The 24,253-nt window shown below is 45.8% G+C and overlaps 1 protein-coding gene across 1 annotated transcript in view; it reads left to right on the plus strand.

Annotated features, from left to right (window-relative positions):
• The first annotated feature begins 4,635 nt into the window (after window positions 1–4,635).
• LOC109312936 overlaps window positions 4,636–24,253 on the plus strand; it is a 34,143-nt gene continuing 14,525 nt past the window's right edge. The window contains exons 1-2 of the mRNA XM_019539311.1: window positions 4,636–4,747; window positions 18,746–18,944. Coding sequence (XP_019394856.1) covers window positions 4,733–4,747; window positions 18,746–18,944 — 214 coding nt within the window. The 5' untranslated portion in view covers window positions 4,636–4,732. The remainder of the gene's footprint in view (window positions 4,748–18,745; window positions 18,945–24,253) is intronic.

Here is a 24,253-nt window from a genome sequence, read left to right on the forward strand (position 1 = left end):
ACCCCAGCTGACTTCCTGCCCTTTGGGCAGGGGGCTGGACTCGATGATCTCCCAAGGTCCCTTCCAGCCCTAATGTCTATGAAATCTATAAACCTATGAAATCTATCAAGCAAACCCAGCCCCAAAGTTTAATTTGATGACTTTCAGCAAGCAAAGCCTGTAGACAGAATACACATGCCATAAACAGTAGTTTGCTTGTTCCAAATTTACTAACCATTAATTTCAGAGTCCATTAATATCTGACTGGGGAATAGCTATAATATAGAGTAATGAACAAGACCCCAGAGAGGATGAAATGTATCCAGCTGGCTCTCTAAGGAATCCAGGCAATAAAACAAAAAACATCCAGGTTCCACATGAGATCTTCATGAGGCTGGGTAAGTCCATGTCAAACCATTAGGGTGCTATGTAATAACCTATACTGAATGGTAACAAATGTCCCTGTTACTTAATATGTGCTCATCCACTCCATGGTGCTGACAATGCAATTAAATAGCTACTCAGATGTATGTGCTTGGCTTGTGACTTAAGAGATACACTATTAGCTCCATTTGCTTTTAAAAAGAAGGAGTTATAAGGGGTAATGAAGATTTAGTGCCGGTGAGACAAAGGACCTCAAGGGACAACTCAACTCTTATGAACATACTACAGTATTCTACAGTAATTTCTGCAAACATTGTCATATTGCCAGTGTTATTGTGCTATGATTTCGGGGCCATGAATGCAGAACATAGCAGCATTGTTTAAGACAGGGGTGTCAAACATATGACCTGTGGGCCAGATCCAGCCTGCAGAGCTGTTTCCTTCAGCCTACAAGACTCTTTTTAATAGATATAGATATCGATATATAACTGTACATCTAACAACCTGTCTTGTGACCACCATGGTTCATTTGACAGTCCAAGAACACACTCCTATAGTTACATCATTCTTAGTCCTGTTGCAAAGACCACACCCTGTTCCCACGTACCCATCACAATTATGCAAAGGACTACCTCAGTCCACTCCCCACTCCCAAATCCCCCTCCTGTTTTTCAGTCCTTTCGTTGTCGTATTCATCATTGTCATCGTCGTCATCCTTGTTTCATAGATTCATAAATGCTAGGGTCAGAAGGGACACCAACAGATCATTGAGTCCGACCCCCTGCCTAGGCAGGAAAGAGTGCTGGAGTCAGATGATCCCAGCCAGATGCCTATCCAGCCTTCTCTTAAAGACCCCCAAGGTAAGGGAGAGCACCACCTCTCTTGGAAGCCCATTCCAAATTTTGGCCACCATTCAAATTTTGACTACCATGAAGAAGTTTTTTCTGATGTCTAGCCTAAATCTGCTTTCTGTCAGTTTGTGACCATTGTTCCTTGTTACCCCAAGAGGCACCCTGGTGAACAGAGCATCTCCAATCCCTTGCTACATCCCCCTAATTAATTTGTAGGCGGCCACAAGATCACCTCTCAGCCTTCTCTTGCGGAGGCTGAAGAGGTCCAAGTCCCTCAGCCTCTCCTCACAGGGCTTGTCCGATAAGTCCCTAACCATATGAGTGGCCCTCCTCTGGACCCTCTCAAGTCTATCAACATCCTTCTTGAAGTACAGCACCCAAAACTGTTGTTGCTGTCTTCAGACGGCTCACCTATGAAAAGTCTATGCCAGTCCCCTCTCTTCCATATTATGTCCACCATCTCTTTCCTGTCTTCTTCTACCATCTTCCTGTAGTAGCAGTACATCTCATTCAGGCATACTCTAATACAGTCCTTGACTGGTATGTTTGTGTGCCTGTTTTTGAACAAGTTCCTGATCTTCCTTGCTGCACAACAGAAAATATTTTTACACCTCCCTGCCTGCCATCTGACACCACCAGGGAAGAAATCCTGCTTGATGTACACAACAGAGCAAGCTCACAAAGAGACTCTCATGGACCTAGAGGGGACAGTTTTCCAGCTTCTGCTTCCTCTGTGGAAAAAGAAAGTTTATTTCCTACACGTGGGGACTTTTTACCATCTTGAACTTTCCCTGAGCCTGATGAAGGGCTCATGAGCCCAAAAGTTTGCAGAAAAAGAGATTTTTTTTTTTTTTGCAATTTCTTAGTTGGTCTAATAAAAGTTATCATTTTGGAACCAAGAGGTCTAGATTTTTATGATCTTTCAAAAGGTGTTTCTGAAGCTGAAGATAAATTGGTTGAAGTGGACTGTCAGGGCCTCTTTGCTGCTTAGTCAAGTGTCCATACAGAACCACCTCTGGTCAGTTTTATGAGACCGGTCACCACCAGGTAGAGTATGCCAACTCTCTTCCACACCTCTTTGGCATACGGGCAGTCCCAGAGGAGGCAGTCAATTGTTTCTACCTCCCACTAGCAGGATTGCTTGGGGTAGTTGGATGGGCCTCTGCCCCATGCTGTTTTTCCATGCTTGCATGAGGACTGCTCGGTAGGCTACGTAAGTCTATACAGGGCTCTGAGTGGGCTAGGAATTACAACAGTAAGGCCTATTGCAGAATTCAAGACTACAGGGCTCCACTGAGCATGGCTGTCAGCAGCAGAGGGGTGAACAAGGACAGTGGTGACCCAGGGTTGTTTGTCCCTCTGCCATTTGCCCTACCACTGCCAGCCCATTGCTGCCACCCAGCCACTGCCAGGTCCAGATCCAGCCCATGAGGAGCTCTGCAGAGCAGTCTAGATCTGGTGTGGAGGATAAAGGGGGTGAGTTTGATAACCCTAGTTTAAAGTAAGAGATGGAAGAGGTACTGCTTCTCTCTCTCAGTTGCTGCCTTGTTTTACTTCTTCAATGAAGCTCACGGACACTGTGGCTCCCAGAGCACAGGGTGGTCTGGCTGCTCAAATCCAGCTGGAACTTTGGCTGTTGGGCCCCCTCATCTTCGGAAGCTACCATTTAAAGAAGATTGTTGGAGTCCTTTTCTCTGTACTGTGGAATACAGGCATGATGCTCAAGCACCCAGTAGGAGGACAGCCCTCCTGTAATCTTCTCTGCATGACAGAAGAGTTCCTTCTTCCCTTCATCCCTCTCTCCCAGGGGCAAGGAACCATAGCAAATTGTGTTTCACTTTCCTGTTAAGCCCTGGGGCTCCCTTCCAGGGAAAGAATAGGAATAAATGAAGGAGACAGAAGCAGGAAGAGAGAAATTTCTGCATTGACACACCAGCGTCCAACATCCATGCCTTTACCTACACTTCCAAAGCCTCTCCTGCCAGGTAGCTGGAGTGGGCAGACCTATTCTCTGACTGGTGCCATCCCTGATCTCTATCATTTTGGACTTGGATTCACAGGAATCCAAGGCACTCAGGCACACACGTGGCTTAAGATCTCTGAAAATTCCAGCTTTATTTCATTCCTAAAGTATCCAAAAGCATACAGGGCATCTTATATACAAAGCAATGTGTTCCCTGCCATGGAGAACTGAGATCAAAGTTCTGACCAGTACCAGTGACAAACAACAGGGAAGAAACAAAGGAACAAAAGGAGGAAATATGCAGCAGAGCAATCAGGCATGTACTCAGGTCCGGTATACGCAGCACGTGATGGTTCAATTAGTTTATTATTATAAAACAAACAAACAAAAAAAATCACTCTGTTATGACCCTCATCTTAAAAATTAGCAGTCAGCAGCAGCATCTTCTTTTCTAGACTGAGAAAGTGAAAAAAAAAATCTTGACAAAGTTGAAGCTGATTCACACAAGATCGTCTCTTTATGAAATTCCATTATATAAAATTCCTGCTGTGAATGAGGTGCATTGTTTGGCAATCAAAACCCTTTGGTATCAAGTTTTTTGTTTAACTTAAAATCCTTATTATATTTTCCTACTCCACATGAAGCACCCTGCTGTAGCTAACTCAACACTTACACATCCTCACAGCTACTAATGAAAGCAGAAGCCAGCAGATGCATTGTTTAACTCTCTGTATTCTGCTGCGGTGAGCATGAGTTGGCATTTTTGTTAACATTTCCTTGAAATCCCTCCTCTGCCAAAACACTGATCCTTTTTTTTTTTACAGATTTTATTTAAACTTTTAAACACAAAAGGGAAAACACACCTCTGGGTAATAAATTAGAGCTACAGGATCTTAATAGCAAAGCAAAGCTGTCACAGTTGCACACGAACTGCTGCTTCCTTTATGTCTGATGCAAAAGAAGAATTTCAGAGCAGAAAAAAAAAGTCACCTTTGAATGACACCAGGTCTGGAGAGAAATTCAGGCGCAGGACACACGCACACCACTTACTGGAGGTTACAGCAGGAGTCACTTTCCACACAACATGCGCCTGTCACGATTGTTTTTTTTAAAGCAGGAGGTTCATGGCACATTTTCCAGCCAGGTGAGAGGAGGGAAAAAGAAGCGATACAGTCAAGGGGACCCAACGGGGCAGGGTAGCGAAAAGCCAAGTGAAGGGCCTAGCATGCAGCGAGCTGGGCAGGTCCCAGCTCAGCCCACTGTGGCAGACCTTCCCATCCCATACAGCCGCGGCTCGAGGCCTAGACTAGGCCAGGAGGAGGGGGCTGCCTCGGGCGCTTGCCCCCTCCCACCCAGGCTGCAGGGCTTGCTCCGCCCCCCGCGCCCGAGTGCATCCGGAAACTGCCGAGTGCCGGCCGCGCCGCCTGAGCCCGCTGAGGCGGAAACACCCGAGAAGCGGGCGCGGCGCCGGAAAGGGCCGAGCGCCCCCGAAGCTACTCGGGAGTGAGTCCGGCCCGACCCCGCGCGGCGGCTTCCGCGAGCGGACGCCTCGGACATGGCCTCGTTCATAGTGAGTGCAGGGCCGCGGAGGGGACACGGGGGCCGCAGTCGCGCTGCCGCCCCAGGGTCTTCCGGGACATCGGGGCCTTGGGCTGCCCCAGTGCATGCTGGAATAGCGAGCCCCTTCCTCCTCTCAATCCCACTGCATGCTGGGACTTTGGGCACATCCCTGTAGCCCAGAGCATACTGGGTTATCAGGGCTTCTTAGCCCAGGGCATGCTGGGATGTTGTCTCGTGTAGCTTAATGCATGCTGGGATATCAGGGCCCCACATAGCCCAGAGCATGCTGGGATATCAGGGCTTCATAGCCCAGGGCATGCTGGGATGTTAACCTCATGTAGCCCAAAGGATGCTGGGACATCACGGTCTCACTAGCCCAGGGAAGGTGTGCTGGGGCACTTCCTCTGCCCCTGTTCTCACGCAGGCTCCAGAGTGGCAGCTTGCCCTGCTGGCTCTTGTAGCTGTCAGGCAGGCTGGCATGGCAGGTCCACCTGCTGCGCCAGGTCAGGCTGTGGTTCCCTGTCCACTGGGGCTGCCAGCTGTTATCCTCAACCCTGACCCTAGGGGAAGCTGGCTCCACCAGTTCATCTGGCCTTGCAGCACATGCTGAGCTGCCTCTGTCCTTGCCACGCCCCTTTGGCACAAGCACCAGGGCATATCAGCATTGTTCTTCCCACTCACTGCCTGTCGCCTGTGCGCCACACAGGAGGGATTCATTTGGAAAGTCCCAACCTGTCATTTAGAGAGGGGGACATCCTTACAAATCTTCTGTTTCTGGGACTAGTTCAGCTCTTGGGGTCCCATCTGGGGCACCTACAAAGCCATCATAATAGAACTTTTTAGCTTCTGTTCATTGAGTAATGTGAAGACAAAAGTAAACAAGCATGTGGTTCAGCGCTTTGCAACCTATTCATATTGTGCAGAACTGGAAGGAACCTATGGCATAAACTCTGCTTCCCGCCCCAAAACCATATCCAAAGATGTGCGCAAAAAAAATTTGAAAGCTCACAGAATCAATGCATAGTGAATCTTCTGTTCATGTAAGAGAAGAGTCAGTCTTTCTCATGGAGTAATAGGTGCAAAGGCCTACTATGTATGTACTGAAAAATTGAGAAATGGATCCCATGTTTCTAGTTGGTAGAGAAACCTGGGTAGCTTAGTACAGATTCAGCTGCTTAATTCGAAAGTCCAGGGTCACATCCTTTGCAGGCAGTGGCTGCTGCATGTTCTGTGGAGTCCAACCCTTTCTGGCTAGCAGTCAGTCCTCATTACTGCAGGATCTGAGTGCCTGATGCAAATTTGAGAAGGGATGTTCAAGACACATATGTGGACTGAGTGGGAGGGCTTACTAATGAGGGAAATATTAAAAATTCTCTCACTAGCCACTGGAGGGGAAAAAAGCCAACAAACAACAAATGCATTGCAGGGTACAGGAAATACCATGCATGTAAAACACCCGCTACTTTATCACACCCTGAGGAAATGGCAAAACCACATTAATTGTGGTCAGCCCAAGTTGCCCATGCAGTCCCATCGGAGCTTCTTGTAAATGTTTATGGTGTTCATTTTAGTAGCTCAAGCTAATCTTGCATTTATTTAGTGGAAATTCTCATTTTGTGCATGTTTCTTAATAGTCCTATGGCAGATAACATAACGCATACAGAATGCATGCATACCTGCCCAGTTTTTGCCTCATATAAAAAGTGCCTCACTCTGTACTAGGAGCCCAGGGGCAACAGTAAATGTGCATGAAACAGATTGCAGCTCCTGATCATCTATAATAAGGATTTGGGACTGATGGGAACAACAGGTCCCAGCTGGCAGTGCTCTTATCTTGATCTGAGCAGGTGCTCTCCAGATTGAAAGGAAGCACCTATCTGTTCATCTCTGCATTTCTTTCATCTCTCCTGATGGGAGATGAGGGACCACTTGAAGCACTACATGCTAGAAACTCTCTGGTAACAACTCATATTTGCAAAGGAGAAATACGGGGTTCTTATTCCTTTTCTTCCCCTTCTTCTAATACATAAAGAAAGCATGCAAATCCTCTCCCACCTGCTTTTTGTTTTCTGCTTCATGTCTTGATTGTAGAACTACAAACATTATCAAGTATATTAATGATTTGAAAACCTGATTTAAATGAGAGAGGCTAGGGACTTTATTGAACTTTTGAAGTTCTCTTTGATAAGATTATAACACCCTTGTCCCTTCATTGAAGACCTGAGAATGTTTTAAGCCTGTGACAGATTTACAACCTGTGCCTGGAGCCGGCCTGCAGAACCACATCACATGGCCCACAGGGCTTGTAGAGAGCTCTACCACTGAAATGTGGGGCACAGAGGGTCATTGGGAATGGTTAAATCCCTACTGCCACATCTGGATCTGAACTGTGGGGAGCTCTGTGCCTGGATCCAACTCAGAGGGGTGTGGGCAAGTTTGACACCCTTTTTCCAGCGATCCACAGAATCTGTTCACCAAGGAAGATGAAATTGACATTTTTGTTATTTCTTTAAAAATATTTCTGTCACAGCTAATAATTTTTTACTATGAGTGAAATTTTTTTCCAGATTCACCTTTTGCCACAGAAGCACGTAAAAAAATCTTAGTTTCTCAGTTGCTCAGTTCCTAATCTGAGAGAAACTTAAAATAAGTATGAGTGTAATTTATGAAGTAATGTAGCTTGAGAGGAAATGTTAACAATTTCATTGCCAGTTCTTTTGGCAGAAATGCCAACTGACATGCTTATTTTACAATCCCGAAATGCCTCCTGTTCCTTCTGAGGCATTAGAAACTCCCAGGGCACCTATACACATGCAGAGGCTGTGCTGATGTGTTGTAATTACAATGCATCGGAGCAGACTCAATTAATTGCGTAATTACTTTGCTCCAGCAGACCCTAGCGTCAAGTGTATCAGTGTCCCTGCACTGAAAAATGGTGGTGGAAGTGCTTTAAACTAAAGCTGGTTAGAGGAGCTTTAATCAAAGTGTCCTTGCCACCATTTTCAGCACAGGAACATTAATACATGTGATGCTTTGGCACTTTAATTAGAATGGCTCTTTAATTAAAGCACCTCCCCCCTCCCAGAGAATGTCTATAAATGCCTGAGGGTCTTACATTAGTTGCTAAAAGTCTCTTGTCTTACTGTGATCAGTTCTGGGATTCCTCTGTATATTGTTAATACTGACTTCTGCAGCAGGGGATAGGGGCAGGGTTTTATATATTGAAATTAATATCAAAATGAACATCCTGCACTACTGATTTAAATCCTTTGATGATAAAGGTGAGATAAAAACTGAAACAAAACAGAATGCTGGGGTTATTGCAATGATTAAATAAATAATACATCTATTTTAAAAACTCAGATTTTCTATTTAAACGAATCTGCAGATGGGGGCATGGATTTGAAGTCCAATTTGTCACAGACTCTTACATATTGTCTGTTCATTTTCTCTTTAATGCATTTAAACATTGTATCTTGTTATTAGCACTGGTTAAGTAACTAAACAATATTTATAAAACATTATTAAATAACTTGTCCATATTAACTGATCAGCATATTCACATAGTAGTATTTATTGAGCTTGTTGAATACTGCTGCAGAAAATGTTTGTCTAGGTTATTCTAGGAGTACCAGTAAGATGATAGTAGATTTACAACTACTAAAATATTGGCCAAATACTCTTCCATCTCTCTTGGGCTTCTTGATACCATATTTCTCAACATTCTGACCATTTTTCACTCTGCTGCAGCTTGGCAAAGCTTGACTTGAGCAACAGCAGGGGCACTGAAGCATCTGCTGCTGATTCAGCAGGACAGCACTATGTTGATTACAGTGGCTTCATGTTCAGATTTTTTTCTGTACTATCATAAGGACTAGAAACTTTTCTTAAATGCAAGCTTAGGTATAGTTGAGTACACTTGTTCATGAAAGCATCTTATGTAACAAGAAGGCAGTAAGATGTAGGACTGCATTTAGGGCTGTGTCTCCATGCAAAAGTTGTACCAGTTTAGCTGTTCCAACCTGACAGGGTAAACCTGAACTGCCTAATGAGTACTTAAAATTAGAGTCAGATGTTAATGTGTGGGTAATCCAGGGGTTAAAACCTCTAGGAGGCTGCCTCAAATTCCTGTGTAACAAGGCCATACTGCTGGGACCTTTTTCTTTTAATGAAACTAGCTCAGGGACTTTAAACTCACCTGTGCCCCTAGGCCAGCTGTGGTTTGCAGGGCTCCTTGGAGGCCAGATCTGGACCTGGCTGCAGGATGAGCAGTAGTGTGGATTGAATGGTAGGGTGGGGGTTAATGTAGCCATTGCTCGCATGACCTTTGGGAATCTATAGCAAGGAGCTTCAATGGCAGGCCCCTGCGGGAGCCCCATGGGCCCAGTGAAATGGCTCCACAGGCTGTATCTTTGACATCCCTGAGCTAGCTCATCCCAAGCTAACTCAGACCTCTCTATACTATGTTTCAGTCTGCGATGTGGACGTAAATCAACTCACCGTAAGCAAAGGTGTATTTTTCAAACAACTTCATTAAACTTCTGCAAATCCCTTCTTTTCTTACGTTGATTTTTTTTTAAATCGCAGGAATTAGTAACTACATTTTGTTAAATTGATACAAGGCAGGTTTAAATCAGTTCGAGAGCATGCACATAGTGACTTGCATTGGTTTGGCTAAATTGATTTACAAATAAATTTTAGTTATAGTGGAGCAACTTTTAATATAGACAGAGCCTAAATAAGTTTGGTTCAGTGGGTGTTTAATGGTGCACGCTTCTGTCTATCTGGAGGCAGGGCTCTAGTTCTTGCTAGCAGAGACTGACAATACCACTTACACAAACTATTCCTTTTTATTCAAACAACGTAGCATCCTTACATCAGTTAATGAGACGGGCAATACAGGCAAACACAGGATGGAAAACAAAACCCCAAAAAGAAGTGTGAACAGCAGGTCTCAGGTTCCTTTATCTTTGTGTCTCTTGTTCCCTTGGGCAGCTATCCATGCAGCCATCCTCATCAGTGCAGAGAGAACTGGCAAATCTAATTACCCTGTTACTTTCTGTTCATTTTCAGCACCCGTCCTGGGAAGCTTTAAATTAAGCTAACGTTCTTTGCTTGACAAAAGGAGACAGCTAGCTGAAGTCCAGGCTTTCAGTTTAAGAGCTGTCAAACTGAAGCAGATGTTGCAAATCTGTGGCTTCAAGAGTTTTGCAATCTGTAGGTCATGAGGCCGCTTCCTCTTGTCAGCAAAGAGTCAATAAAATGTGCTTGCTTCACACTTAAAGAAAGGTATCTGGCCAAATTCTGTACTCATACCAGTGTGCAGCAGGAGTAACTCAGTGGAAACTAGTCTAAGTGAGAGAAGAATAAGGCCCATTATTTTAAAATGCCAACCCTGCAATTTTCCCCTGGGGTCTACTGAATGAGGCTAGGCTCTTTCATTCTCATCGCTGTTAAAAAAGGCTCTTTAGGAGACTGGTTCTCAGTCCTTTTGATCCTTTGGCTCACCTCTGTCTCCTTGCACAGCACTACAGCTCACCTCTCCATCAATCCCACAGCCACCCTACAACTAGCTTAAAGCCCATCTGTGTGCTCCCTGCATATTCGCATCCCACCCATCTTATCCAGTGCTGCCAGCCACTGAAATATTACTTGGGCCAAGCTGCTCCATATGCTTTTGTGTGATGCCACACCTGAACTGACTGTATCCATCTCTTAGCAGAGTTAATTAAATGAGCCCACCTGGAGCCCTATGTGAAGGGGGTGCTATTGTGCCCTACTCTGGATCTAGTGCTGTAGAGCAGACTGGCACAAGAAACAGGCACAGGGGGTCTGCTGACACTCCTGTGGCCTGCCCACATCACCCTTATGGCTTAGTACAGAGATTTAGCCAGGCATTTGAGCACCTTGCCTGGCAGCCATGCAACAGCCAGCTTCAGTAGCTGCATGGTGGCAGCCTGGCCCCTTGAGCAGCAGCTGCTATTTTTGTCCCCTTCAAGGATTGATGCCTTGGGCTGGTGTCCTGGTCTCTCCCCCTTTCATTACACTAATGGCTTGATGGTTGAGAGCCACTGGTTTAGAATAGATTCTGTCCGCAGTTACAGCTGTGTGACCTACAGACCCTGCAGTAGCTAAACTGGTATCACCCATTGGATCTCAGTACCCAGTTCTATTGCAGTATCTTTACTATCTCAGCTATGTCTTTATGAAGGCCTGTATTAGGAAATACAGATTGATAGACATCCAAAGGAAGACCAAAAAGGGTGAACTTTCAGTTCTCTCTCAGTTCTGTGTGTTGGCTCTGCAGGGCTACCAGTAAAAACCAGCAGAAGCTTTGGTGCATCAATACAGCACTGGGAAGCACCGCACAGAGCCAGTCAGCTCTGCACACATTAGCTCCAGAACCTGAAGCAGTGTTAGCGTGGTGCTCTGTTCAGACTAACTGACTCTGCTGAGAAGTCTTCATGAAGACATAGTTAAGATGGTGAAGATACCTCAGTTACTCTTGATAAAACCCTTAATAAAATGTTGTAGCTTTAAAACCCATCAGATTCAATATTAAAGTAATATTTGTGGAGAAATAAAGAGCACGCAAGAGATGGGGGAGTCTGGAAATTCACAGTTATGTTACCACAAACCTTTTTAACTCTGTCCCTCGTCCTCTACTTTATCTTATTGCTCTATGAGATGGATGCTGATCTATTTTTATCGGTTCTCCTTTCTGTGGGATAAGCATGATCAGCAACTTGTTTTGGGGAATGAATTACAATGCTGTGTGGTCTGTAGCTAGCATTAGATGTTAGATAAGACTTAGTTTTAGCAGTGGGAGTAATTAACCATTGGATCAATTTACCTTGACATATGGCAGGTTTTCCATCTTTTGAATCTTTAAATCAAAAGCGGACATCTTAAAAGGTGCACTGCAGCTGAAGCAGAAGTTACGGCCTTTTTGCAGAAACTAATGGATAAGAGTCTCTGGGCAGCGTTACTCATGGGAGCCAGATTTGATAATCCCAATGTTGTCTTCTGATTGTCAAGTCTCCGAATCTGTTCTGCCATGTCACTTGGCACTTACACACGTTAGATAGAGACTGGTACCGCCAAAGTGGTCATGGTGGCTGTGTGAGTGTGGCTGCATCTTAGGTGCACACTGTGTAAGAAAATACAGGGGATGTGTAGTGTGGTGTGCACTCTTTTAGGAAGGTGAAGGAACAGCATGCAGCGACAGATGCTTGTGGCTTGCATGTAGATGTGATATGTGAAAATCATGTAATATCCAGGCTTCTTTGGTCTGAGCCATGTGGTTAGGTGTCTGGACAATGTACTGGGCTAATTCTGTGAATTGGAGGAGAGCTATAGCTGTGGAAATGGACCATTTTATAGCACCTGTGGTTTGTATGTGAAGGGTATGATTTACTATAGAAGGAAGTGGGTTAGAAATACCAGTACGTGGAAGGATGTGAGTAGGGGTGCACCAATAGAGATTTTTTGGGCCTATACTGATAGCCAGTTTTTAAGGATGCATATGGGCTGATACCAATCTGATTTCCGATACGCAGCCTGACAGCTTGAAGAGCAGTGTCCGGCTGGTAAGTTTGTTGTGGTGGAAGGGAAGGGGCTTGGGGATGACAGATCGAGTCTGTCCATCTTAAGATGGTCTGTAGCTTGGTACTAAGTTCTTTCTGTTGCCCTTTGTAGTACAAAGTGAAAACAAATACACACACAAATACTTCCCACCCTAAGCATAAGCTTCCCAGGCCTTTCTGTTTGATAGAGCACACCCGATAGGGGCATTAGACAGCTACCGATTGCTCAGCAGCCAGACTGAAGCGGTCTTGATTCTTCTGCCAAACCTTATCCCTGCAAAGTACAGTCAATGCCTTTTGAGGTCATTGGGATTTTGCTATTGACTTCAGTGGGATCAGGATCATGTCCTGGAGCTACCTTTGTGTTCTGGTGAAGTGATCTGGTGGATTATCCCTGAGCTAAACCCCTGAGCAGGGCATTTGTCAGAGAGAATTTCTGGGAGCAGGCATTTCTGAGGTAGACCTCCAATGGTCAGTGCTGTCCTCCTAAAAAGATGGTGGGGAGGGGGGTGCTCAGGCCTTTCTCTCTAGTCTGGATACCTATGTGGCCCTCAACACCAGAGGCGTAACTGGATGCTGGAGCACTCTGGGTGGTAGCTATGCATGGGGCAGCATCAGTGGCTGCACTGCGCACAGCTGTGGCATTTTTGTGCACTCTTCCCCCCCCCCCCTTTTGTTACGCTACTGCTCAACACACCAGTGCCTGTGCCTCTGGGGATTTTTTTTTTACACAGGATAAGGGAGTGTGCTTAGTAAGATGGATGATATATTTTTGCTGTCCGTTGTGGGCAGGATCCATTAATACGTTGTGTTCAATCATACAGTCAGCCTAGACACTATGGGGCTGGTTGCCTCACAAACCATTAAATAATAGTAGATCCTGCTCTATTTTTGTATCATAAAGTGTGTATAGTACTTTTACATCTCTAACTGCAGTTAAAGAGATAAATAAAATATAGCCTAGTGAGAGAACAAGTAAAAGATTCAGACAAGGAAGAAAGGATGTTTTCAGGTGAGATCGTGAGAAATGTCAATTTGATGGGGCTAGAAGACATCAGGGAGCTGCCCTAGACATCAGGAGTTGTGGAGAAGGAAACTGTCAATTCCATAGTGGCTCAGTTGGGTCATGAAAGGACCAGGGTGGCCAGATGTACCATGTATGTTCATAGGATCATGTTGGGACAGCATGATAGGCTTAAGTAAATAAAATGGACTTTCCAGTTTGGTGAATCTGTCACCAGGATCTGAGAGCTTCATCAAGGCAGTATGAAGTTGGCATAAGGGAAGCTGCATGTGCATGAGGAACCAAAAAGGCTTGCACCTGCATCATATCTTCCTCTGGGAGCTCAGTTTCATGCGTCTTCAAGAGAGGCCAGCCAATGTTAGGTGTAACAAGGGGAGACAGCCAGGCAATGGTTATATGCATGTAGTGCAGCTGGCCTTGGACATTTAGCACAAAGTGGGTGGCCTGTACAGCAAGGTGTTATAGCAGGTGCCTCACTGCAGGAGACCGTCTGTGTCGTGAGCCACGTAGCAGACACTGGCAAGGCACTGCCTACTTAATTTTCTGGCTAGCCTGACTGCCCACTGCATCCTCTCTGCCTGTCTCCTGGCACGTGTGGCATTCCCATCCACTCAGCAGAACACTGCACCCCGTGACTCGTGGGATCTGTAGTACAATATGGGATCCTGCTTCACCAGGGCACTGCTTCAAATCCAACTTAAGTTGTTTGGGTCCAAGAGTCATCACTATCACCTCGGCTGGTATGAAACAAGTTGATTGGGTCTCAGTCTGGCCTCCCTTATGTAGACATCTGTGGCATAAAATAGTCCTGTTGGCAGGCCCTTTCATTACTTGTTCTGTCTATGGATTCTAGGATCTGGCAATCCAAAACATCATTTACAAGCACCACTGAGGGAAAAAAAGAAGGAGCTCGCTTCTCAGACAGAGGCTTAGCCCCTCAGCAGGGGACAAACTAATAAACATATTTTAAAAACATTGATTAAACATTGGAAAAGAAATGGCAACCATTGGCTCTCCTATTCGGGTTATTGCAGCTGCCTTCTCATTGATCTCCCTCCTTCGCCCCTGCTCTGTAGACAGAGTTTTCTTGCAGCACCTCACCCTGCCTTGCGTAGCTCTTGGCAGTCACCCCTGCTGGTTTGCCATCACTAGGAAGGCAATGGGCACACCTGCTGCTCCGATCAGCACCACAGGAGAAAATATATTGGGAATCAGTACTTGGATGCTAAGCAGGGTGTGGAGTCATGTCCAAGAGGTCCCAGATGATGCAGTAAAGTTGTACAGCAGGCTTTCAGGGCAGGCAACAGAGTTCATGCGTCAGAGCAGCTTCTCTGCCATTTCTTTACAACCTTTATTTCTAAGAGAGTGTTTTTTACGTGCAGAGGGGCATAGTGTTTGTCATGCAATTTAGGTGCCTTGTCTAAACCCTAACTGAAAAAAATACATTGCACACATGCACACTTGAAGTGGTTGAGACAGTCTAGGATCATGCCCTTCCCCCAGTCCTGATTCTGCTTGGCCCTAACCAGTTTGTGAGGGCTGGAGTGGGACTGTGAGTAAAAGTAATTGGTTTTCACTGCATTCAGTTAATTTTCTCCCTACAGATGATGCTCTTTCACTTGCCTCATCATCAACTTCAATTACTGCAGGGAAGTGTGAGGGCCTCTCAGTCCCAGGGCACCCCAGTCTTGCACTGTCTGACACATTTCTCCTATTTCTCCCTCATTATCATGTATTTCAGGGTAGGAAGGTTTTCTCCAGCAGTTTCCCAAAGGTGTTGGAACCTCTTTACCCCGTACAACAAAATGCGCAGGAAATTATGGTGTGAAACAAAACATACGTTAGTAACATAGAAACAACACATACGTTAATGATGATAAATAGACTAACACTCAAATATGTCCCTCTGTGATTTAAACAGAGGCTGGATTTTGCTGGGGACAATGGGATGTGTATTGTATCTATTGTGCAATGTGTTTTAATATTGTCTGAACCAGTCTTGTGGCAAAGGGTGATTAATACAGTTAAAATGCTGCTGCTGCCATGTCTTTATGTTTGTCCCTCATACTTTATTTGGATAATTTAAAAGCTTCTTCTCCCTTTCCCCCCCACAACAGGCTGTTTTCAATGGTGTAAAAAGCACTTTGCAGTTTCACACCGAGAGGTTGAATGTGGATCTTTCCACGTGTTTTTCTTTTTTAGAAAATTTTTGCTCCATTTGCAACGCATAAATTCAGTTTGTCTCCCCAGCCCTTACCAAGGAGACCTCAAAGTTCAATCTCTTTTCATATGGCTAAATCAGGAGTAACGCTGTTAGTCACTAGATAGGGAACCAGTTCAAAACCAGTTTAAGTAAGGGGAAAGTTATGTCTATAATGTAACTTGGTTTGATCAGGGTGCATGATTGTGCTCCCCATTGAGGCCAGTTTAAGTACTTTAAGTATCTAACGCATTACATATGTAAAGCATCTCAGACTGGTACCATAAAAAGTAGGATAGCACAGAATGACACATGTCTGTGGTGGACTGGACTAACAGTCACATGGAAATAAACAGCATGTAGACATAAAATGCATGTTGCTACTGACCCATCAAAGGAGAGGCACACTGCTGAGAAGCAGCACAGAAGAAGCTTCCACTGTCCAGGCTGTGATACTACGTAGTTAAGTGTCTTGAGCTCTGTGGTTCTCCCCCATCTTCTATCTGTCTCCACCAGCGGCCCTTTGTCTTCTACTTAGACTACAAGCTTTTTGGAAAAAAAGATTCTTTTTCTTCTGTTTATGTAGTATTGTGTCATCCTGGTTCCATGGTTGAGATTCCTAGGCACTCCTGCAGTGTCAGGGATGGCTAAAAAGTACTCTGCAAGCAATGTGAAGATGCCTGCTTTGATAATAAGTACTACTGCAGTTACTGTAACATAGGGCACTGCATCTTGGTGACACTGGAGGCCTTTTTGGCAACACACCAGGAACTTAAGGGCTGCGGCTAATTTGCACAGCCATAAATGTTTAATTCAAGAATGAATACATGCAATCATAATATTTACTGGTACTTGCATCTTCCCTTAAGAGCAGGACAGAAATTGCTGTTTGTTTGAGTTTCTTAGCAATACAGAGCTTCCACTGATCACATTTTGCGTAGTTCTGAAGAAAGAGCGTCTTAGGTAGTGCTAAGTAAACCCCTGCTCTGGTGTTAACCAGTACTCCTAACCTCAGTGTTTGAATCTAGGGTCAGTATTCACTCAACTCTTCTTGTGTAGCAGCAGTCAGAGGAGTGTAATGACTGTAATTCCATCCTGAAACTGAGTGTTGCCTAGAACAAATGGTGACTACAAAGGAATTCACCAGTTGGTGTATGTTACATGTAATAGCAGATAATTTAGGGCTGAACAGGTTAATTATGAATGTTTCCTCCTTTGGAGCCTGAAGGATCCTGACCAGCCAGCTCCACAGAATTGTACATTGAAATGTAATTCAGAGACCAAATTTTCTCTTGACTTGATCTCCACTGAAGCTGCTGAAGTTACATCATCAGAGAATTCAGCCAAAGACCTGTCATTATACACAGCACAGGTGGGGAAGGACGATGGGTGACTGCTTACAGTAATGGATTGGGAGTCAAAACTTCTGGGATCCATTCTTGGCTCTGCCACTCATTCACCACCCAATGTGAAGATAGTCACCTTGCAGCTCTGTATCTCAGTTTTCTCATCTGGAAATAGTAACAAAGAAGCATAATTAATCAGTGTTTAGAAAGCACTTTGGGGCCCTTAGGTGTAACATGCTAGAGAGGGACATGGTCGTGTTGCATTGCTGAAATGCTTCTTTGAGGGGAACACACTGGGATGTGTCTGTTCTGACACCCATTCCTGGCCAGCATATAGCACCATCTATGCTCACTGGGGTGACGGTGGTGGAGGTGTCCCTTGACAAGATGTATCCCCCCAGATACTCCATGCTTAAGGCTGTGCTCAGGAACTGTGCCCTTTGGCTGAGCTTTTCTGCAGTGGAGGACCACAGTGAGAACATGAGAAGTGGAACAGATACTCTGGGACTCCTTGTGCTGAGGAAGCTCTGAGCTGGTCCATTAACATAAAGCCCCAAATATCTGTCTGAAGGTGTGTTTTAGAGAGTGGCAGAAGGGAGAAATGAAGCCAGTTTTGCTTTTCTGAATTGCTGCTTTGACCCCGTATGTCAGAGGGAACATCTGAAGTCTGCCTGCCTGCCGCCACTGAGCGCTTCTCTCTGGCTGGCTGTGCTGGGGATGCCTAGCTAGAGTGCCCCACATATGTGCACACAGCTCCAAGAAATCTCTGAGAAGCTTTGAGGCAGTGACAGGCAATGCAGCACTGCAGTAAAAGTCCAACTCTGCTGCATGCCTTCCCTGGAAGGTGTTTAACCAGGGGTCTGGTGGGCTTACCCCCATCAACTCTGTTGCAGTCCTAGCTGCAGGGAACAGCAGATTTGCAGCAAGAAAGATTTCTACAAAGGTCTGTCTTCCAGGGAAAAAGAGAAGGAACAACAATTAAATAAATAAATGAAAAAGAGCTCAGTGCAGCATTTTCCTTGGCTGCAGTCTCTGATATGTTGTATTTTAATGATTTTTAGGCCTCGGCTCTGCCCTCTCCTAGCTCTTGCCTCTCATTACGGATGCAATACTCTATCTCTTTTAATAGCATTAGTGTCTGGAGCATTCCCAACAGGAGGTGACCTCAAAGACTCATTAACCTCTTCATGTCAGATCCCAGAGCTTGCCTTGTCCTTTTTGTGTCTGGATCAATTAGGTTTCAGACTGTAGCTGTTCCCACCATGTACAGCACAGGCAGGAATCTTGAAGTTGTTGATTTTATTTAATAGCAAGCTGGGGCAAGGAAAAGCTGGACTGGAGGAGCTGGGAGCACCCAATATCCTGTGTGGCTATGCCATTTCCTACAGCACCTTGCCTTGTGTTGGGAGGGACCAAAATTACAGAAGTTGGGTGCAGGGTGCTCTTATCACTCACTTCTCCTACAGGATGCCCCAAAATATTTCCTGCTGGAAGAGGCAGAGACTGGAGTTAGCTGGGTATGATCCTATATCCAGTACTCCTAAATCATACAGCACATCCTGCAGGGAGAGGCTGAGACAGGAGTAGCAGGAAGCTCCCCACCCTCAGTACTCCTGTCCTGCTCCCTGTAGCACTTTCTGCAGAGACTGACCTGCTGTGGACACCTTACCTTCCAAGCCTGTACTCCTGTGTGGCTTCATTTATGAGAGCTGGGGGAAAGACCTTTTGCAGTGTCTTGCTCCTGAGTCCCCTACAGAAGGTCCCAGCTGCCGAAGTTTTCTCAGACTGCTTCATCCCAATCCACCTGCTCGGTGTGCTACTGCAATCATGCCATGTCATCCTGTCTCACCAGGCTCATCCTTCAGTACGTATCAAAGGGACAGAACACAGCTACAACCCAGTCCTGTGCCAAGATGACCAGTGTGCTGCCAGTGTCAAGGGGAAGCACACGCACTGCCCATTCTGCAGCATTTCTGAGGCTTATCAGGATCCATTCATTCTCCGGGCTCACTATCGCGTCAAACACGTGGACAAGGGCCTTGACTTTGCAGGTAAGATGCTACTTTTAAAGGCTTGGCTAGGTTGATTGTAGTGTCTGCAGATACTTCTCTTCTCTGTACTGAAATTGCAGCCTGCAAAGGTCCTTGAATCACAGTAGATGTCCCTACATGTCCCAAAGTTTCTGTGTAAGGTGGGGACTGGCCAGTTTCTCCAGCATTGATGCACACCCCATCAAAAATACATATGAGGCAGTGCCTAATGCTATAGGGATATAGATTATCATTTTAGATCCAGATTGGGTTGGTGGGGACTGAAAGTCACCACTATCTGATGCCTATTCAGCAGCTCATGTGAAGTGACTTAGTGGGTCTCTGTGCCTATGACACAATACCACTGTCACAGCTGCCCCTTGTCTACTTCCTTTGGCAAAGTACAGACAGCACTGGTTTGGGACAGGAAGTAAAGAAGTACCCAATATTCACTTGTGAGTTTTAGGGAGGCAGCACATCATGATCTAAACTGGAATCTGGTCAGAACATATGAGCTAATGTCCATGATCTTGCAACAGGTGTCGAGGAAGTTGTAATAACCACATTGAGGGTAGGAACATGGATGTGCAGATCACTGGCATTGCCAAGGAGATGGTCTGGGTGGTTCACTAGGTCTTTTTCTTTATGGCAACCTAGCTCCTCCTAGTCTAGGGGTGGGCAAAATGCAGTCCGTGGGCCAGATGCGGCCCGCCAGGCCATTCTATCTGACTTGTGGGGCTCTTAAAAATTTAGAAAATGAATATTTATATGCCCCTGGCTGCCTGTCATGTGGCCCTTGATGGCTTGCCAAAACTCAGTAAGCTGCCCTCCGCCTGAAATAATTGCCCATCCAGTCCTGGTCAAACACTGGGTCAGTGCTTGTTCAGAGGGAAGAGCACCACCTGCTGTCTCAGCAACAGCATTTCGTGCACCACTGTGTACATCCCTAAGTGCTCCCAGACATTACTGGCCTGGACTGAGCCTGCTTACCTATTAGAGCTCAGCAGGAGTTAGTCTTACAGTAGGCTTAACATTTGAATCACTTTACATTTGCTGTGCCGCAGTGGGGATCATTCTTCAGACTCAGGTCTCTGCTTTGAAACAGAAATAAGGAGATGATGTTTGCTAAATTGGAAAAGGACAGAGGGAACTTTTGCTTTTACAGCATCTGGGCAGGGCTCTATGGGCACTAGATAGTGTGTGTACACACATAAGTGTGCCTGCAGTGGGAGAGAGAATTAAAAACTAAATAGAAATATATGGGCAGTATCTCAGCCTTGGTCAGGCAGGGTGTTATCCTAGTTCCTGATATACTGCTATTAATGTGGAGGAAGCTGCAAGACAGGCAGGTGCTTTATTGCAGGTTTGATTTCAGTTTCAGAGTTGTGCAAAGGGGAGGGACAATAGCACTCAGCACCCCTCCCTGATTCTGCAGATGGCTGAAGACTGCTTCCCTGCCTGCTCTAAAGCAGCCCAATGGCTGGCTACCCATGGCCCCAAGGCAGCCAAACATAGCTTGGAGCACAGAGGCACTCAAGCTATGGCCTGTTTTATCAGGCTGTTCCCACCCTGCACTGGAGAGGGCATGCAGTATCATTGCACTGGCTCTGCTCCAGCCAGAGATTCACCTCAGTAAAGACAAGCAAAGCTGGATTTCTAGCTGCTTGGTGCTGGCGGTGCTAGGGGCCAGAATCTAGCCCATTGCCTTTGACTGAGTTACTCCTATATTTATGCAAGAGATAGAATTGGGCCTTGGTTCCTGCTTGCTTCCAGTGGATCGTAATTCAGTTTTCAGAAATACTATATTTGACTAGGAGTTTGCAGATACAATAGCAGGCAAGTGGCCTGCTATTTTGTAAAGAGAGAAGATTTTACTGATGCTGCTATATAGCATTAATATAAACCTGTTTAAGATGCTTCAACAATGCAGTCTTGAGTCAGTCATGTGCCCCTTTCTGTTATGTTTTAGAAATAGATTTTGTGTTTAAAGAACAACAGATTTAATCAGGTGAGGGCAGATAAACCAGCCTCCAAAAGCCCAGCTATGTATGCTCCAAATCTCAAGAAGGACATGGCAGAGCAGAAAGCTATAGGGTTAGGACACCTAATATGTTGTCCTGTGTTTGGCACAATTCCAGTGTGGGTCATTAAATTCTACCTAGCCAGAATCCCCTTGGCTGCATCAGCAGAAGGTATCCACAGAACATATCTTCATCAAAGGTGATTTGAAGCAGCTAGTGCTGGCCAGTCATAGATCGGATGCTGGCAGAACTGAGGTCTGATCTAGTCAAGCAATTCTTACATTCCTGTCATTTTTATTGCACCCAGTGCTGGTTCAGATTGGGGAGGAGGCAGGTAGCACAGTGGTAGACGGTGTGGAGCAGAAAGCAGAGCAGCAGATTGGGCAGGATGCATAGGGCATGAAGCATAAAGCAGAGCAGCAGAGCAGGTAGGGGGAAGGGATCAGAGTGGCATTTGGGGAGGGTTCAGGGTCAATTTGTGGCACACCTGCCAAAAAGGTTGCCACTGGTTTAGGAGAGGAGGAGAGTCTCATGAACATGGTATTGGGGTGACTGTTCCATTCACGAGGTGGTGACTGAATAAGTTACTTGGCCCATCATGAGCCAGTACCAGTATAACTTTATACCTCCCCAGTCTTCATACTGATCCCCCACTCTCATGTGTCCAGGTATTGCTCATGTTCCCCAGTAGAGGTTTTAGTGGTAGTTTACATATTATGTACTTTTTGATTTCATGGAGACTGTGTCATTCTCCCCTGGAAAGCTAGGGCAGATAAAGCTAGGCTCCCCCATGGAGCCTTAGTTACCATCAGCCAGTTTACCCCTTCAGGAGAACTGAGCTGATGGCCTTGTTACCTTTGTTTTTCTTTATCTTTAGCTGGCCCCCAGCACAAGTTAGAATAGCTTGAGGGCTGTCTGTGTCCAGCTGCAGGGACTTGAATCAAGGTGCTTCTGCAGTAGATGGGAGTAGCTGGGGTGCAGCATTTGAGTCCTCGGAAAGGGTCTGTTTCTCATCAGTGTGAGCTAGTGCGTGCATTGATTTCTTTCTAAGGGAAGCACGCTGGTTATTGCAGTTTGTATTTTGCTGTGTAACCAGGGTAGGGAGCCTGGGCTGCTAATGGGATAAAATGCAGTGGGACTGGCATAGCTTAACAAGCATCTGTTACACTGAAAGCAACCCCTTGGAAAGTGTCCTTCGGAAGTGATGCACTTGTAATTTATTAGCTGCTGATTAGGGATCTTTGGGAAAGCAGATCACTGGTTATTTTTAGTATATTTGTCCTTCTGTCTCCACATACACACAAGAGAAAGAAAGGGGGGAAAGGATTATTTCATCTTTATTGGAGTGAGTATGACAGAAGGAATACTAGATAAATGGGTCTCTTGGTGACAGCTTCATTGTCCTACATAAATGTGCACACATCTGATCCAGAGGAATCACAGATTGAAGAGAATCCTGAGGAGGAGGCAAAACCTCTCTGTATTTTGTGCGAAGGTCATGCTCAAAGTGAAGACCTGGTTCTCTTCCTCCCTCCCTGTGCTTTGGCTCTAGGAACAAAGACATCACTAGTGTAATATCATAAAGAGAAGCTCAAACTGCCTATGCTAGACAGTTCCTGGAGTCCCTTTTCCAAGGTTTCTCAGCTTACACCATAGGTGTGTGCTTGCCACATACCTGTCTTGTACCCAAGATGGGGGATTCAAGATTTACCTGCTCCTATGAGTCAGCAGATCCCCCTTAAACACTTCCAGGGGTGAACTTCAGACAAACCTTGTCAGCCTGTGACACCATCTTCTGTCCAAGAGCCTCAAAGTACTTTGTGAATACAATTAACTGCTCCTAACATCCCATTGATTATTTTTTCTACAGTACTATTCAAACTGTTATTATAGCAGGCAGAGGAAGACATGCCTGAGGCATGCCTTGGAGAGCTAAATTGCTCCAAATAGTATGAGGTAGGTGTGTAACACAGCACAGTTGTGTAGAAGGAAGGCATGGAAATGTATAGGGCAGCGCAGAAGAAGGTACAAAGATGACAATGGGAGGAGGTTTCAAAGGGAGGGATTGGGGGGAGTCTTGCATGGAACCAAATGGGATGCATGAGGGTACAGCAGAGATTTAGGCAGAAGCGAGCTGTAAATGTTACAGCTGCCATTTTACTCAAAGGGAAACAGAACCCAGGAGATGAACTGACCTGATCAAGGTCATGCAGCCAGTCAGTGGCAGAGCAAGGAATCCTGGATCCCAGTTTCCAACCCTAACCGCTGGACCGCACTCTCCAGTTCATCCAGATCACTTAGATCAATGGCGGCCAACCTTTCTGGGAGCTGCACTAAAAATTAAGCCTGCATCCTCCCTCCATGTCATCCAGCCAACTTTCTGATCCCTTACCTATCTGCCACGTGCCACACACAAAAGCTTTCCATAGCACCTGTGGCACGTGCTTCAGGTTGGCCATCCCTGACCTAAGTGAACTCTGACTAGGATCTGTAAAAGCATGGTAGATGTGTAAAAAGAGCTTTCTCCCCAGTCTGTCCCCATCTGTAGTAGAGCTGCTTTTAAATGACATGATTCCCATTTGCTGCCTGAGAACTGCCACAGTAGAAGCTTGCCCCATCTGCTGTAGGGCACTGGGCAGTACAGTTCTGTACATCTGTGGGAGGTCCCTTCTTTCCCGTGCCCCTTCATTTCCCATAAACTGGTCTCTTAGTTCTGGCCCAGGCTAGATGCTAAGTTTATTTTTGCTTCAGGGCACAAGCTGATGGCCTGCAAAGGGCAGGGAGAGGTCCTCCTACCTTCCTGCTTCTAAGGCACAGCACTGACCTGCTAACTTACTGCTTTATGTTTCTACTTCCTTCCTGGTTCTGGCTCTTGCTGGAGGCAGGCTGCCTGACAGGGCTGTGATCTGGGACAACAGCACCTATGTTCTTGTGCCAGTGCTTCGTGCACAGAGTTCCAGGATCTGAACCCTCACTTGCTCACATGAATGTGAATCACCGGTAACTCCACCAATCCTAAAATACATACACCAGTATGAAATCAGCATGAGGGAGTTGGAGGTATAGCTCGGCAGGTCCGTGCCCAGGCCAGCCACTGATGCCTGGGGAAGCATGGGTTTCCACTGTACCAATCACAACAGCATGATCACTACATCCCACAGCATAGGCAGTGCCTGGAGTTTCTGCCCTGGTCACCCCCTCACCTTCTCCAGGCCATGGTACTGGAGGAAATGACGAATCAAGCCCCACTCCCATTCTCGCAGGAGGTAGGAGCACTGTTGAGACCATTACTAAGGGGCTGATTTTCCA

Source organism: Crocodylus porosus, unplaced genomic scaffold (genome assembly GCF_001723895.1).
Source record: "Crocodylus porosus isolate Cpor-Errol unplaced genomic scaffold, CroPor_comp1, whole genome shotgun sequence".
Lineage (NCBI taxonomy): Eukaryota > Metazoa > Chordata > Crocodylia > Crocodylidae > Crocodylus > Crocodylus porosus.